Raw genomic sequence first — 16,784 nt, forward strand, 5'->3', positions numbered from 1 at the left:
TGATCTGTGATTCCCAATTGATGGGGAAACTGAGTATGCTAGCTTCTGGGGAATCGATGTTTTACAGTTGAAGATCACATCGTGTCTGAGCAAACAAAGATAAAAAACTGATGAGATGTTTTTTACTTAGACAGAATCTCCCATGTTTATTATTATTATTCACTCATAACAAAGATGAGCGTATATCTAGTTTCTTAGCTTCTTGTTCAGGCCTGATGATGCTCTACCCTGTAATAATACATTAAGTATTTTATTTAATGCATTCAAATTAACTGCATTTCCTAAATTCCTAAGTTGGATCCTAAACTGATCTATAGATTAAAACACTTAAGTAGGTGCTTAAAGGGGTATAATATTTACTATTTAGGCTTAAGACTTTTTTAAGTGAAAAGTATTCAATCGTCGGCAGATTCAATCTCAAATGTTTGGCTGTAATCCGTGCCTTATTGGCTCAGCACGATGCGGAATTTCCAGTTTGCCGCCAGACGACGCTCAGTGACTCAACAACCCGTCGATGGGAGCGATATTCGTAGGCGATATTCGATATGAGCAATCAGTTTTATTTACCCAACGTCGGCTGTCGCGTGCGGAACCGAGAGCTTCTATCCAATACAAGATTCGGAAAAGGTATGGGTCTGGAGTGGGTCGTAGTTGTATTGCTAATCGCCTCGACCGGTGGACAGTTTGTGCAAGAGAACTGTCCCATCTACTTCCGCTATGTCAACGATGCCTTCGGTGGTATCCAGGGCGAGATTACGCTGTCCTCTTTGCAACCGGGCACCAATCGCATCGATGCTCGTTTCTGGCAGGAGGGAAATTCTGATGTATGAGCTGGTCGACGATCTGTTTACTGGAATAACAACCGATCTGACCACTTTGTCCCCTTGCATTCCGCAGGCCTCATCGGTGGGTGGCCTGAACCCGTACCCGGATGACGATGCGATTCGATTGGGCAGGGGACCCTTCAAGTTCCGCGTCGCCTTCAGAGCGAGTCCACCCAAATTGACCCGACTGTCGTACAACGATCAGCTGCTGTGCTCGGCCAGCGAAAGTGAGTACGCTTAAATTGCCTCTAAATTAAATTAATTTCTTTTGCCACCTAAACACTATTGAGCTGTTTTTTAGACGCTGGTGGGGGATCTGTGAGCTACCATAATCGCTTCTATGAGAAGTTCCTGACTGAGCCGTTTCCTTCCCCCGCATTCCAAACCTTTCCCAGGGATGACTTCGATGTCGGTGTGCAAACCGTACAATTTCCCTCTTCTCGCGGCAGAGATGTTTTACCTGGTTTTACGCAGACCTGGCGGACATCCACCGATAGAAGACCTACCTTCAGGCAACCTCAGTTTACCACCCAAGCGCCGACTTTCTGGCAGCCACCAGAACCCAGACAACCGGCGACTTTTGGGCCACCTCCAATAGCAACTAATCCTCCAGCGACGATGGCGCCACCTCAAAGATTTGATCCGCGATCCACTGCGTCACCAATAACCTGCGGCAGAGAGGGCAGCCTAATTCCCTTTATCGTCCGGGGCACCGAGTATCCACGCGGTCAGTATCCCTGGCTAGCAGCCCTCTATCACAAGGTGTCGCGTTCCCTGACCTTCAGGTGCGGCGGTTCCCTGATCTCTGCCAGCATTGTCGTCAGTGCCGCCCACTGTGTGTACCGGATGTCGGAGGACAGCGTGGTCATCGGACTGGGTCGCTATGATCTGGATAACTACGGAGAGGAGGGGGCCGAGACGCGAAATGTGAAGCAACTGCTCTGGCACCCAGATTACAGTACCCGCTCGGTTCCCGATGCGGATGTCGCCCTCATCACCATTGATCGGCCAGTCAAGTGAGTAGTTGTGAAAAATTATATTAAAACCAAATACTTGTACTATAATAAGAGTCTGAAAATTGATTTAGTGACAAAATCACTCAATTATAATAGTCGCAAAACCAAATAAAATATACCATTTGGTTTCTATTCTAAATACGCAATAACGAAAACAAAATTGATTATAAAAATCCCCTATTATGAATATTTTTAATCCCTGCATAACATTAACAATTTTTAAAGATTTGGTAAAAGTGTAAGTGAGATTTTGTTTTGATTGTAAATATTTATCTTGTCATCCAAAAATCATTCATTTAAAAGTTATGAGCAATCAAATTTATATGGATAACGGGTATCTGATAGTCGACTATATCAATCTTTCTTGTTTTAATATGATAATATTATGGTGTTATGTAAGTGATAATTTATTACTTATAAACTGTGATATACTACCGGAATCTAACTTTCAAATCAACTTGCAGGTTCAATGATATTATTGCGCCCATTTGCTTGTGGACGGCAGAGGCGAGCAGTACGGTGAGCACCTCCGGCTTCATTGCGGGATGGGGCCGAGATGACGACAGCAAGGACAAGGGTCGAACGCAGTATCCCCGGGTTGTGGAGGCGGACATCGCCAGTCCCACGGTCTGTGCCAGCACCTGGAGGATACCGATGTTGCTCTCGGAGCGAACTCTGTGCGCCGGCAATCGCGATGGATCCGGACCCTGTGTCGGCGACTCCGGCGGCGGACTGATGGTCAAGCAGGGCGATCGATGGCTACTCCGGGGAATTGTTTCGCTCGGCGAACGCGGACCAGTCGACAAGTGCCAGCTGGAACAGTACGTACTCTACTGCGATCTTTCGAAGCATATGGACTGGATAAACGACAATATCCGCTGAGCTGCGCAAGTGCTTTGTATACAATTAGATTAAAGAACCCTTAGGCCAAAGCATTTGTATTCCATTGTCTGGGGATTTTTGGCAAAACGAGTTTGTAGCTCGCATGTTTCAATTATTTTGCTAGCATTGATGGATGGTAAGCAAGAAAAAAATATATCCCGCTTGTATAAAACGTTGTTGCTATCCGCTTATAAAAATTAAATTAAAAAGTATACAGAAAGTATACATTATGATAGGTGCTCTTAAATGGAACTGTAACTAATGAATATTATTTTACTAAAAAATATTCGAGAATAATACTAACAATTTTATTTTACACTTAAATATTTCAAGCCAAAAATCACTGTAGAACATATTTGAAATAGCTAGGATCTAAAGTTTAAGGGACCTACATTTTTCATCTACTTGAAAGTATTTTAAATAAGTTTAAAATATTCGTACAACTGAATTTAGGAATAGTTGTTGATTTTTCTATGATAAAATTTAGTTAGTTTTTTGCAGTGTATGCCCAGCGGACAGTTATTTGGCGTAATATATAAACATATATCACCACGTGTTGACTGCTCCCTGATTGGCATCAGCTGAATAAATGTTTGCCAAAGCGTGCTGCATATTAAAATACCCAATGAGCTGAATCTATAAAGTCAGAACGATTTGCAGCCTCTGAGGAGGTTGGTGGAAAAATGCAGCGCTCCATCTGGCTGCTCTACCTATCGGTACTTTTCACTAGCGATGGCGGAGTCCTGGCGAATGTTCCCACCTCCGAGGGAATCTTACCCACCGATCCGGCATATTTCAACGATAATGGAGTTTTGGTTCTAAATCCAACTAACAACTTGCAGAACGAGAATGAGGCTGCGATCACTCAATACAAGGAGTATCTGGATAATTCAGCAAAGGAAATACTAATCGCTTTACCAAACACTCACAAGAAGAAAAGGGAACAGGGTCTGCTGGAAGCACTGGCATTTCTAACTGGCTTGAGGCAGAGCATTTCCCCGTTGGGAGAAAGTCTCGGGAAAATCAAGGGACAGCAGGCGGAATTGGTTTCGAAACTTAAACACCAGGAGGAATGGAAATTTTGGGCCGCAGCCAAAGTTCAGCAGGTGGGGGAGTCCACTGAAGGTGTTAGAACAGCCGAAGCTGTTTCCATCACCGAGGAGTTTAACAATCGCTACCTTCTTCGATTGCGCAATTGTGTTGGTGACTTTCTCTGGGCTCAGATTCGATTTAATCTGGACTTGAAGAGGTCACTCGATGGCTTGCAATTGCCAACAAGACAGGTGATCGAAGCCACTGAAAGGTGTCCCAGTATCAAGGCCAAAAAATGCCGCAAGGGCATTAGAAGAGCTATCGATGGCGTTCGGGATGCTCCTCAGGACCTCCATAGCCTGTGGATTGAGTCCACTCAGTTGGAGGACAACCAAAGGCAAAGCAACCAGTGCTTGGTAAAAACTCTAGAGGAATATTCCGAGGAGCGGCTCGAAGTGGAAAGACAGCTGAAGGACATTATAGAGGATTATCGTGAGAGTATGCCAGCCGGCAAATAGGAGGTGAAATATATATATTTATCATTAGCAACGATATTGTACACACTGCACATATACAGGACATCTTCAGCACTCAATGGAGTAGGACCAGCCAAATAAAAATTATATTTCCAAGCAGTTAATAGATCGTTATTAGTGTTTAATATTACCAAATATTTAATGATAATGTACTAGACCATTTTTCCGAAATCTCCCATGATAGCTGCTCAATCCCGTTGTTATATAATAACTCGAAGCGTCATTCATTTTCGCGTTTATTGACGAATAGCAGGGATGATTGAGATGATGCAGTTGTAGTAATTCAGTAAAATGTAAATGACATATCAAGTCGATGTTTAAATGAAATTCCAGACACGGGAAGAATGAAATGATTTGCATAACTGAGCTAAAAATATTAAAGAGATATTATGATAAAGAGTAAACAACAGTTTAGAGATTAAACAAATCTATTCCCTCATCGTTCGTTCGTTCTTGAGTATTAGAACGAGTGACAATTTTCCCAACAAAATACATGGGTAAAACTCAGAACTCTCGCAGTTGCAATGAGTCCGCTACAGCTGGTGACCGCTCTCCTTTTGGTATCTCGGATTAAATCGATTCCCTTGATTAAGTGTCCTTGGTTTATGGAGAACCTGGAATACCAAGGGCAGTACATTGGCATAGTGAAAGTGATTCATCCCTTTGCTAAATACCAATGGTTGGTCCTTAAGTTTTCCCAGCAGGGATTTTACGACTTTGAGGTGAGATCTTGCATCTGTCGATGGGAAATTGTCGCTTTTATTCAAAAGCATCTGGGCAGCAGTAAACCAGTTTTAAAGGAAAACATCAAATGATTCAAGAGTGGTCAGAGAGTACATAAGCATATCCTTTTGATCTTATCGGGTGAACAGATTACTTAAATGCATAACTTTTGATTGACTTCAGATATAATAAAACCGTAAATGCAAATCTTTAGAATGTCATCTAAGCAATTTATTGACAGGCGCATCAATAAAATAAAGTGCTGTTTGCACCTGTACTTTTAAAAAAGCAATTTTGTTGTGCAGTGTAATAAATCAATCAATACAAATTTATAGCATTGTGCAATCATAACAACAACTGTTTAAAATATTTAAACCCCCTTTATTTTTAGAACTCTCGTGCCAAAATTTCTTTGGTGGATGATGAAGACAAGAACGAGAGCAATCTTTGGCAGGAATTACCAATACGATACCGTGTCGATTTCCCGATCCCCACAACGCCGCCCAGGATCACTAGCATAAAAGTGAATGGCATTGAGATTTGCATTGGAGCAGAATGTGAGTGCATATAGTCTTAAATATTTTAATCTGTATCTTATCCCGATTTCCAGACCCCAAGCCAAGTACAGACATTACTATGCGGTATTCTTGGAAAAGTTTAACTTCATTAGTGCCCGCGGCAACAAAACCGGCACTTAATTGGCGACCGGAGGAGGTACCACAAAACGGAACCATCTACTTTAGAAGGAGTTACTCAAGGACTATTAGAAAGATTATTACGGGTTCTGAAGAGGACAGCGAAATTGATACTGCCTCCCAGCTAATGATAAGTAGTCCGGATGGTGCTGCCGATTCTCAACCGACGATCAGAAATCTGGTTCCCCACCAAACCGACCCATTCGAAGAATACCCCTGCGGACGTGTGCGACATGAGAAGACCAGTACGACGCCACTAATCTTCCAGGGAAACAGCATAGAACGAGGTCAGCTTCCCTGGTTGGTGGCCATCTTCGAGCGGCGGGATAGAAACGGACCCCGTTTCATCTGTGGTGGATCACTGATCTCCTCTTCCTCAGTTCTCTCGGCGGCCCACTGTTTTCGAATTCCTAAAAAGGAATTGACTGCCGATCGCCTGGCCGTCTCCCTGGGTCGAACAAGCCTGGCTCTTCACTCCCCCGGAGAAGATCGCGGGGTGTCCCAGTTAATCATTCACGAAAACTTCAAGTTCGAGCAGTTCACTGAGGCCGATTTGGCACTGATCAAGTTGGATGCACCGGTGGAGTGAGTCTCACATTTTTAAATAATGATAATTTGATAAATATTTCTTTTACAGTTATTACGACTACATAATACCCATTTGCCTGTGGAGCACCAGCAGTCGCATGGATCTGCCCCAGGGACACAAGACCTATGTGGCTGGCTGGGGACCCGATGAGTCGGGAACCGGGCACACAGATGTGGCCAAGGTCACCGACCTGAACATCGTAATCGAGTCGGGCTGCCGCCTGGAACTGGCCCCTGAACTGGTGCAGCCGAGCAGCCTGTGTGCCAAGAGGGCGGGAGCAGGACCCTGTACCAGCGATGGAGGTGGACCACTGATGCTGAAAGAACAGGACGTGTGGGTGCTACGGGGAGTGACCTCCGCGGGACAAATCGACGAAGAGAGACACACCTGCGATCTATCCAAACCATCTGTATTCACCGACGTTGCCAAGCACATTAACTGGATTCGCCGGAATATGTGGAACTAAGTGGAGTGTGCCAGATGGACAATGGACATCAATGGAATGCAGCCGGTCCTGTCTTTAGTTTACATGACTTTGAGATTATTTTAAAGAAATGAATGAAATATTAAAAAATTGATAGTATTGGCGAGAATTAAAAAAAATGCATACATTTTTTTAGGATTCACAGTTGGTAATTTGGTAAAATAAAAGATAGGCATCACAGCTCGAGTACAAGTGCCCAGTAACTCCTAAATATTTAATAAAATCACAGTTCTTTCAAATATAGTTTCCGAGATCTTAGCGTTCATTTGGACGGACAGACAGACGGGCATTCTAGATCGAATCAGCTAGTGATCCTGATCGAAAATACATATACTTTAAAGGGTTGCAAACCCTTCTACTATTGTATACTCCACCACGAATACAATATACCCTTTTACTCTATGAGTATAAAAAGGTATACTAAACACACGCAATGTGGGGAGAACAACAGACGTTGTGAACAAATATAGCTTTGAGAGGCTAAGATCGGGACTATCTATTCGCTCATCGAGTGAAGTTCTTGAGTATTATTACGAGTGTCTAATTTCTCAATAAAATAGATCTGAAAAGCTCAGCACTTACGCAGTTGCAATGAGTCCGCTACAGCTGGTGACCGCTCTCCTTTTGGTATCTCGGATTAGGTCGGGTATTGGCCAGTTGCCTGAGAATGGCTGTTCTCCGCTTTTTGAGTACCAGGGCTACCAAGGGCAGTACATCGGCCAAGTGAAAGTTATTCACCCGTTTGTCAAAAAGCAGTCACTGATTCTTAAGTTCTCCCAGCAGGGATCTCACGACTTTGAGGTGAGATTTTGCATTATTTGCCGGGAAATTCTCCGTTGTATTCAAATGCATCTGGTGTGCATTTTTATATTCAACAATGACATTTGCGATAGCCTTACATAAATTTGATAGAGCAACGGCAAATCATTCACTCCTCAACATGTATATCAATAAAATTGAGTACTAGAATTGAGTTTTTCACCGAAGATAATGCAAATATAAAAAAAAATGTCATAGTGTTTTGTGCCGACCGCTGTTCTAAAGCGTTGTGCAAACTTAATAAAAAGTGTTTACAACTTATTATCCCCCTTTATTTAAAGGGTTCTGCTGGCACAATTCATTTGGTGGATGACAGAGACAAGGCCGAAAGTAATCTTCGCAAAGGCTTACCAATTCGATACCGTGTTGATTTCCCTATTCCTACAATCCCGCCCAAGATAACTAGCCTACAAGTGAATGGCATTGAGCTATGCAGTGGCGCAGAATGTGAGTGCATAAAATCTTAAATATGTAGATTGGTATCTAATCTCAATATATTCTAGATCCCGAACCTCGTGAAGGCATAACTGGCGAGTATACTTGGGAGCTCAGAACTTCACCTGTGCCTGTGTCACCAAAACCAAGGATCAACTCGGATGATGGAGAGGTTCAGCCAAGAAACATCATGAGTGCTGGAGAGGATGATTGGACTTTAATTAATACTGCTTCCCAGCTGACAATTAGGAATCCTGATCGTGCTGCCGATCCTCAACCGACGATTAGAAATCTGGTTCCCCAGCAAACCGACCCATCCGAAGAGTATCCCTGCGGACGTGTGCGACATGAGAAGACCAGTACGACGCCACTAATATTCCAGGGAAACAGTATAGAACGTGGGCAACTTCCCTGGTTGGTGGCCATCTTCGAGCGGCGGGATAGAAACGGACCCCGCTTCATCTGTGGTGGGTCACTGATCTCCACTTCCTCAGTTCTCTCGGCGGCTCACTGTTTTCGAGTTCCTAAAAAGGAATTGACTGCCGATCGCCTGGCCGTCTCCCTGGGTCGAACAAGCCTGGCTCTTCACTCCCCCGGAGAAGATCGCGAGGTGTCCCAGTTAATCATTCACGAAAACTTCAAGTTTGAGCAGTTCACTGAGGCCGATTTGGCACTGATCAAGTTGGATGCACCGGTGGAGTGAGTCTCACATTTTTAAATAATGAACATTTGATAAATATTTCTTTTACAGTTATTACGACTACATAATACCCATTTGCCTGTGGAGCACCAGCAGTCGGTTGGATCTGCCCCAGGGACACAACACCTATGTAGCTGGCTGGGGACCCGATGAGTCGGGAACCGGGCACACAGATGTGGCCAAGGTCACCGACCTGAACATCGTAATCGAGTCGGGCTGCCGCCTGGAGCTGGCCCCTGAACTGGTGCAGCCGAGTAGCCTGTGTGCCAAGAGGGCGGGGGCAGGACCCTGTACCAGCGATGGAGGTGGACCACTGATGCTGAAGGAACAGGATGTGTTTATTTTGCGAGGAGTGACCTCCGCGGGACAAATCGACGAAGAGAGACGCACCTGCGATCTAACCAAACCCTCTGTATTCACCGACGTTGCCAAGCACATTAACTGGATTCGCCAGAATATGTGGAACTAAGTGTGCCAGAGATCCTCATAAAGAGATGCATTTCATTAATCTTTTGCAAAAAGAGACAATTTTGTAGAGATGAGTTAAATATTGAAAAAATATTAAAAATATTCAGCGAGAACTGAAATTAATAAAACATTACCGTTTCATTCATAGTTGGTACTAGGTAAAACTTCAAAGTAAATAGACGAAAAATCTTAGAAGACTTACTCAAGTGTTAGAAAGACACCAAAGCTCCAAAAAGTAAAAAGAAAAAAATATATATTTTTATATATCTTTGCGTTCATACGGACGGACAGACATACGGACATGGCCAGCTCAACTGGGCTAGTCGTCCTGATCAAGAATATGTGTTCTTTATAAGTAGGCTCTTAAACGCTTATTTCTACCTGTTACATTTTATACCTTCCCACGATACAATATAACCTTTTTCTCTAACGACACTCAATTTCTTTGTGCTTTGCAAATAACTTACCAGACCCGGAAAGAATTCACTTGATTTGCATAAATGAGCCAAAAATGTTGAAGTGAAATTACCGCTCAAGAGTAGAGCTGCGAAAACCCACAATGTGGGGAGAGCCCCTGAGCTTAGAGAGACTTAGATCGGGACAACCTATTCGCTCATCGAGTGAAGTTCTTGAGTGTTATTACGAGTGTCTATTTTCTAAATAAAATAGATTGGAAAAGCTCAGCACTTACGCAGTTGCAATGAGTCCGCTACAGCTAGTGACCGCTCTTCTCCTGGTTTTCCGGATTAAATCGATTCTTGGCCAGTTGCCCCGGAATGGCTGTTCGCCGCGTTTCGAATATCAGGGGTTCCAAGGGCAGTACATCGGCCTGGTGCAAGTGCGTCATCCCATGGTCAATAACCACACCATGATCCTTCAATTCTCGCAGCCGGGATATCACGAATTTACGGTGAGAATTACATCTTTTGCTGGGAAATTCACAGCTCTAGTGACTTGCATCTGGTACTCTTATCACATTGATTGTTTGCGGTCGTGCTTTTTCCCATGCGGCAATGACAATTGCGTTTGCAAAAGCAAAAAAGTCAATTGCGATCGCTGTAAACAAGTCTCAGGGAGAAAGGGTTAGCCGTTTTGTTATTTAATATTGATAATACTATTACATCAAATGGATTTCTAAACAGTCAAATAACACTTTGAATAAAATGAAGTTTCAACAAGAAAGGAAGCTAGCTTCGGCCAGCCGAAGCTTATATACCCTTGCAGATCATTCCTATTAATTAACAAATCGCAAAAATGTTCAATTTTCTAATATTTCTCATAAATTTTCCGATCCTTCCTATGGCAGCTATATGATATAGTCGTCCGATTTTGATCAAATTAAAATTGAAATTCGGAAATATTTAAAAAGAGTCATATCTTAGAGTAGAAGATAATACAATAAAAACCAAAGAAGCTAGAATTTATTTCCTATTACTTTTCCATTAATTTTCCGATCGTTCCTATGGCAGCTATATGATATAGTAGTCCGATTTTTTAAATAATTAATTCGAAATTCAGAAATATTTAAAAAATAACATCCCCAAAAGTAGAAGGTAATATTTCAAAAAACACCGAAGCTAGAATTTTTTAAAGTTTTTTTCTTCCGATCCTTCCTATGGGAGCTATAAGATATAGTTGTCCGATCCGGTCGGCTCCGACATATATACTACCTGCAATAGAAAGAAGACTTTTGCGAAAGTTTCGTCCCGATAGCTCAAAAACTGAGAGACTAGTTTGCGTAGAAACAGACAGACGGACAGACGGACAGACGGACGGACAGACGGACAGACGGTCAGACGGACAGACGGACAGACGGACAGACGGACATGGCTAGATCGACTCGTCTTGTGATGCTGATCAAGAATATATATACTTTATGGGGTCGGAAACGTCTCCTTCACTGCGTTGCAAACTTCTGACTGAAATCATAATACCCTCTGCAAGGGTATAAAAAGGTTCACTATTAACTTTTCTCTTTATTTTAGGATTACGTTGGCAGTATTTCAATGATAGATGATGACAACCAGGTCCACGCCAATCTTCGCAATGGCTTACCAATTCGATACCGTGTGGATTTCCCGATTCCCTCCATCCCGCCCAGGATCACTAGCATGGAAGTGAATGGCATTGAGCTTTGCGGTGGCCCAGTATGTGAGTGGATATTGTCTTAAATTAATAGATCCGAATCTAATCTCTTTGATTTCCAGATCCCAAGCCAAGAACAGGCATAACTCTGCGAATCTCTTGGGAAAACTTTGGTTCTTTTGCGATCAATCAACCTCAACCTGTGCCAATTAGACCTTCTCAACCTTGGCGACCAGAGGAGCAACCACATAACACTCCCGTCGACTTTGGGGATTCCGAGACCACTCAACCAAGGGTCCCGAGTGCTGGAGTACTCCCGAGTATTTGGAGAGGTAATGACTCCCTGCAGTCGTTCCCGAACTCAGGATGGGCTACTGCCCCTCCGCAGACCTCTACAAACCGGGGTTCTGTGAATCAGGACATGAATAGGAATCTTGGTCGTGGAACTCCCCCGCCGCAGACGATAAGGAATCCGAATAGAGTGGATGATTCTCAGCCGACGGTCAGGAATCCGGAAGTGCTGGTTCCCCAGCAGAATGCCCCATCCAATGAGATTCCCTGCGGACGTGAGAGGGCCAGTACGACACCTTTAATTTTCAACGGCAAGAGCTTAGATCGCGGTCAACTTCCCTGGTTGGTGGCCATCTTCGAGCGGCGGGAGAGCAACGGACCCCGCTTCATCTGCGGCGGATCACTGATCTCCACTTCCTCAGTTCTCTCAGCGGCCCACTGCTTTCGAGTTCCTGGAAAGAATTTGCCTGCCGATCGCCTGGCCGTCTCGCTGGGTCGAAACAGCCTGGCAATTCAGTCGCCGGGAGAATTTCGCGGGGTATCCCAGTTGATCATTCACGATAGCTTCCGTATTGAGCAGTTCACCGAGGCTGATTTGGCCCTAGTCAGATTGGATTCACCTGTAAGGTGAGTAATCTTTTAAATATTTTGAAAGATGAATTTATTTTTTGACATCTATAAGAAATATGAGAAAACTATTAAGAATATTATTTTTTAAATACAAGTTCACTTCTTTATTATTAATATTATTCTTACATTATAGATATACCGACTACATAGTCCCCATTTGCCTGTGGAGCACCGGAAATCGCATGGATCTGCCCCAGGGACACAAGACCTATGTGGCTGGCTGGGGACCCGATGAATCGGGAACCGGGCACACAGATGTGGCCAAGGTCACCGACCTGAACATCGTAATCGAATCGGGCTGCCGCCTGGAACTGGCCCCTGAACTGGTGCAGCCGAGCAGCCTGTGTGCCAAGAGGGCGGGAGCAGGACCCTGTACCAGCGATGGAGGTGGACCACTGATGCTCAAGGAACAGGACGTATTTATTCTGCGGGGAGTGACCTCCGCGGGACAAATCGACGAAGAGAGACACACCTGCGATCTATCCAAACCATCTGTATTCACCGACGTTGCCAAGCATATCGACTGGGTTCGCCGGAATATGTGGAACTAAATTGGAGATGGAGTGTGGCAGAGATTCTCATAACTAGATGCATTTCAGACACGTAATTGGAAGATCCAAGTGCGGATTTACTGTCTCTACTGCCCTGCGGGTATTTCTAACTGGATTCATTAATCACAGGAAAAGACAAAACAAACATGCGCATATTGTATACACTGACTTTAATGTTACTTGATTTAAAATAAATAAAATATTAAACTACTTTTAAAACCTGCGAAACTAAAGTTTATGATTTTGGACCTTTTATGAGAAATCGTATGACGACCATATGATATGACAATAATTTTAGGAAACCACAACCATGGGCAAACTTAATAGCTTAATTTAAATGTTTAATGGGTTTCTAATTTTTTTAAGTGGTTGAAAAAAATTAAATCGCAAACCATTATTACTTAGTATATTCACGCCAACATTAAGTAAGGAAAACATTTATTTTTCTTTATTTCGGTTAGCATACCTTAATGCTAACATTAAGGCGGAATCTCCCAATGGATCGCAGAGTATGACTGTAATCGAGTAACTAACTCTGATCGGGTTGAGAGAGTCAACAAGCTTTGTCTCGGATCCGACTAGCGGGCTAGATCGGAAACTAATGGGAATTAGTTAGCGTCATTCAACGCGCGACTCTCACTGAGTTCGGTTTAACCTCTGATTTTCGATCGGAAAACAAACGCGTCCAGCTGCATGCTGTGAAATTGCAGTCGCATTTGTTTTTATAATTATTTATTGTTCCGGAAAGATTCTGCCTTTGCCATGTGCCAACTGCAGCGGCTCGGTTTCCTGATCACCATACTGCAGATCAGCTTTATTAACGGTCAACGCCTGCCATACATCGCCTGTCCCGGTATTTTCCGATATCTGGGACACCAGAATGAGTACATAGGGCATTTAAAACTAATTCTGGATAGTAATAGTGTGGAAAATGAAGTGCGGATTGAAATGTCACAGCCTGGCAGAAGGCGCCCGGTAAGTGATCCTACATTACAAAATTAGTACATTATTCAGTGTTATCAAGCATTGACCTCCCTCCCAGATTGGATGTCTGATTTTTCACTATATAGCTTGGCGAGCTCACAGTGGTCAAGTTGATTCTCATGGGAATTGCATGGCTGATAAGACAGAACGCGCTCGGGAAAAACCCCCAGCTACCCGAAAGCTTCCCAGCTCAGTTCTCTACCGCTTTCCTTAAAGTTGTGGAACAGGTTTGGCGTTTGGCGTTCGTCGAGAGATCTGCCGCCTAAGCTCAGCTGTCAATGTTGTTATTTTTTCAGCCAGCGATTAGGTTTTGCCAGTTGAGTTATGTTTACATATCTGCCCCCCATGTGACGTAGATCGGAATTTAGAATTGCTCCCTGGGAATTGGGATTGTTTACCAACTACTGACCCATCTCTTTTCTTTCAGCCCACGGCGGGACTTTTAAATTTCTTGGAAGATGAGGATTCGCTCTCTTATAACCTGAGAAACAATGAGCCCATCAACTACCGAATTGACTTTCCTACGCGGGGTGTGGTGCCCAAACTCACCAGGGTTATGCTCAATGGAGATATCGTGTGCGATGCTGAGGAGCGTAAGTAAATTTTAAATTTTACCGATGAGAAAAGAATTATAATCAAAAAAGTTTGAAACTGAAAACAAATTTTATTATAAAACATATTATATTTTTAATATCCAATTTTTAAAAACTTAAATTTCAAATTAAAAAAAAAATGTTATAAACCTATTTTATAGTTTTTTTTATAAAATATATTTAAAATTTATTTTTAGTGGGTTATGTTATTTTACTAACACATTTTTCTTTGCAGTGCCACCACCTAGCATAAGGCTATCTTTGTCGCGCACTCTGCGAACTACTACTCCCTTGGCAGCTGTCCCCCAGCGACCCGATCGACCACTATGGTCTCGGGATCCTCCACGGAACTTTTCAAGAGACTATGACGAACAGGAGCTTCCTCAAAGAACCCGTCCTCAGCAGCCGCCGCCTCCTCCGAGGAACATCGGCGTCTATGAAGAACAGGAGCTTCCTCAAGGAAACCGCCCGCTACAGACTCCGCCTCCTCCAAGGCAGCAACCGCAGCCGCAATGGCGGCCAGAACCGGAGAACTCAGTCAGACCAGCGGTACCTCTAGTCCCGCCCGTACAATCGTTTCCATTCCAAACAATTGGACAGCTAAACGGCATCTGTGGGCGGGAGAAGACCATCCAGACGCCATTCATCCACGGCGGCAACGAGGTGGAACGGGGCCAGCTGCCCTGGATGACGGCCCTCTTCGAGCAGGTGGGCAAGGAGTATAACTTTCTGTGCGGTGCCACCCTGATCTCGGCCAGAACTGTGATCTCGGCGGCGCATTGCTTCCGCTTCGGCAGTCGCAATTTGCCGGCCGAAAGGACTACGGTTTCGCTGGGCCGGAATTCGCTGGATTTGTTTGGACCCGGATACACAAGTGGAGTATCTCGTCTCCTGCTGCACGAGCAGTACAATCCCAATGTGTATACGGATGCGGATTTGGCACTTCTCCAGTTGACTGACCGACCTGTGTACGTATTTGTTTATTCTATAAAATGAACTTAAAAACTGGAATATATTTTTGTGACCACATTCAGTTTTGATGACTACATCAAGCCCATCTGCTTGTGGAACGAAAACTATCTGCTGGATCTGCCCTCGGGTTACAAGTCCTATGTGGCCGGTTGGGGCGAGGACGAGAAGGGCAATAGGAATACACGGCTGGCCAAGATGACGGACACGGACATCATCACCCACTCGGAGTGCCGCGGAAATCTATCGGCGGAGAACGCCCGCTTCATCACCTCGCACACGATCTGCGCCAGCAATGCCTTGGCATCGGGACCCTGCAGCGGAGATTCCGGCGGGGGGCTGATGCTCCAGGAACAGGACATCTGGATGCTGAGGGGCGTCGTCTCAGCCGGCCAGCGGATGATTAACCGATGCAATCTCACCCTGCCCGTCATCTACACGGATGTGGCCAAGCACATGGAGTGGCTGCTCAAGAGCATGTGGTTTTGAGGGGTTATCCGAGGGATTAGTTGAATTGTGTGCCAAAATAAATGATAACGTATTTAGCTTGTACCAAAGTGGATTATAAAATATTTGGTGAGATTAACTGCAGCTCAATTAATACAGGAAAAATATCAGTATTTTTAGCTAAGAAATTAGAAGATTGAAAATACGCACATTATTGAGTTGCTAAGATAATTTCCAAACTATATTAGTTGAATCTATATATATATATATTTTTTAAATCGTATAACAAGTCATAACGTAAACCATAATAACCTTATACACATAATCTTCAGGTAGATTGAACAAAAAATAATTTTTTTTAAATACCAAATAAAATTTTAATTTTAGGAATATTAGAACTAGAGAGAATAATTTCGTTAAAAAAGGTGCTCAAGCTAAAAAATTGACTGTTTTCTAACGATATTCCAATTTTTAAATTCAAATTAAAATTTTGTAGATTTTTTTAATTGTTTAACGTTTTTTTTAAGACAAAATACTGATTAGTTTAGGAAATTTATTATTAAAAATTTATGGCAAGAAGAAACATTTTTCCTCGATTTTTTTGTCTGTTCAAATAGACCTGGACATTTTAAACCGATTGCATGATTGCAGTTGTCTAGGCTACTTGAGCAAAGTACCTCTCTTGGCGAGGGTATCTCAATTGAAAGATTGCATCGGCCAGCAGGTCTGCCAGCGGCGATTTGTCAAAGCCAGCAATTGCATTCCATTTGCCTGCAGTTGAGGCAGTCACTCTGTTCGTTCGCTCGTTCTCTGTAGGCTAATGAGAACAAATAGAGGAGGCGGCCAAAGTCGCGCCGAAATCGCTGGCAAATCGCTGGGAAAACGCGTCGGTGGAACAACAGGTGCTTTTCCCGCTTTTCAGCCAGCACTCTCTCTCTCGCTCTCCGAACTGCGCTGCGCACATTTTCCGCCTGTCAAACGGGACAGCCATCGCCATCCTGTTGAATGGACTTGTCGGCTCCTCCGGCGGA

General features: G+C 43.7%; 6 protein-coding genes across 6 annotated transcripts; all 6 read left to right on the forward strand.

Moving 5' to 3' along the window:
- The first annotated feature begins 578 nt into the window (after nucleotides 1–578).
- On the forward strand, nucleotides 579–2,772 carry Sp212 (Serine-peptidase 212). Its single transcript, XM_017145736.2, has 4 exons — nucleotides 579–824; nucleotides 898–1,051; nucleotides 1,126–1,840; nucleotides 2,305–2,772. Exons 1-4 carry the CDS (start codon nucleotides 630–632, stop codon nucleotides 2,720–2,722), a joined length of 1,482 nt encoding a protein of 493 aa, XP_017001225.2. The 5' UTR covers nucleotides 579–629; the 3' UTR covers nucleotides 2,723–2,772.
- Nucleotides 2,773–3,377: 605 nt separating this feature from the next.
- Nucleotides 3,378–4,272, forward strand: LOC108060166 (uncharacterized). Its single transcript, XM_017145746.2, has one exon. It carries the CDS (start codon nucleotides 3,406–3,408, stop codon nucleotides 4,270–4,272), a length of 867 nt encoding a protein of 288 aa, XP_017001235.2. The 5' UTR covers nucleotides 3,378–3,405.
- A 1,542-nt stretch (nucleotides 4,273–5,814) lies between these two features.
- Nucleotides 5,815–6,763, forward strand: LOC108060169 (chymotrypsin-like protease CTRL-1). The gene is made up of 2 exons (XM_044394108.2): nucleotides 5,815–6,293; nucleotides 6,346–6,763. Exons 1-2 carry the CDS (start codon nucleotides 5,836–5,838, stop codon nucleotides 6,761–6,763), a joined length of 876 nt encoding a protein of 291 aa, XP_044250043.2. The 5' UTR covers nucleotides 5,815–5,835.
- Nucleotides 6,764–7,372: 609 nt separating this feature from the next.
- LOC123003022 (mastin-like) lies at nucleotides 7,373–9,318 on the forward strand. Its single transcript, XM_044394109.2, has 4 exons — nucleotides 7,373–7,582; nucleotides 7,882–8,047; nucleotides 8,104–8,734; nucleotides 8,787–9,318. The coding sequence occupies exons 1-4, from the start codon at nucleotides 7,373–7,375 to the stop codon at nucleotides 9,202–9,204; spliced, it is 1,425 nt and encodes a 474-aa protein (XP_044250044.1). The 3' UTR covers nucleotides 9,205–9,318.
- A 580-nt stretch (nucleotides 9,319–9,898) lies between these two features.
- Nucleotides 9,899–12,930, forward strand: LOC108060155 (serine protease 42). Its single transcript, XM_017145735.3, has 4 exons — nucleotides 9,899–10,113; nucleotides 11,189–11,354; nucleotides 11,411–12,206; nucleotides 12,343–12,930. The coding sequence occupies exons 1-4, from the start codon at nucleotides 9,904–9,906 to the stop codon at nucleotides 12,758–12,760; spliced, it is 1,590 nt and encodes a 529-aa protein (XP_017001224.2). The 5' UTR covers nucleotides 9,899–9,903; the 3' UTR covers nucleotides 12,761–12,930.
- Nucleotides 12,931–13,372: 442 nt separating this feature from the next.
- Nucleotides 13,373–15,831, forward strand: LOC108060153 (proclotting enzyme). Its single transcript, XM_017145734.3, has 4 exons — nucleotides 13,373–13,735; nucleotides 14,172–14,337; nucleotides 14,573–15,305; nucleotides 15,372–15,831. Exons 1-4 carry the CDS (start codon nucleotides 13,523–13,525, stop codon nucleotides 15,793–15,795), a joined length of 1,536 nt encoding a protein of 511 aa, XP_017001223.2. The 5' UTR covers nucleotides 13,373–13,522; the 3' UTR covers nucleotides 15,796–15,831.
- The last annotated feature ends 953 nt before the right edge of the window (nucleotides 15,832–16,784 follow it).

The sequence above is a fragment of the Drosophila takahashii genome, chromosome 3R (assembly GCF_030179915.1).
Source record: "Drosophila takahashii strain IR98-3 E-12201 chromosome 3R, DtakHiC1v2, whole genome shotgun sequence".
In the NCBI taxonomy this organism is placed as follows: Eukaryota; Metazoa; Arthropoda; class Insecta; order Diptera; family Drosophilidae; genus Drosophila; species Drosophila takahashii.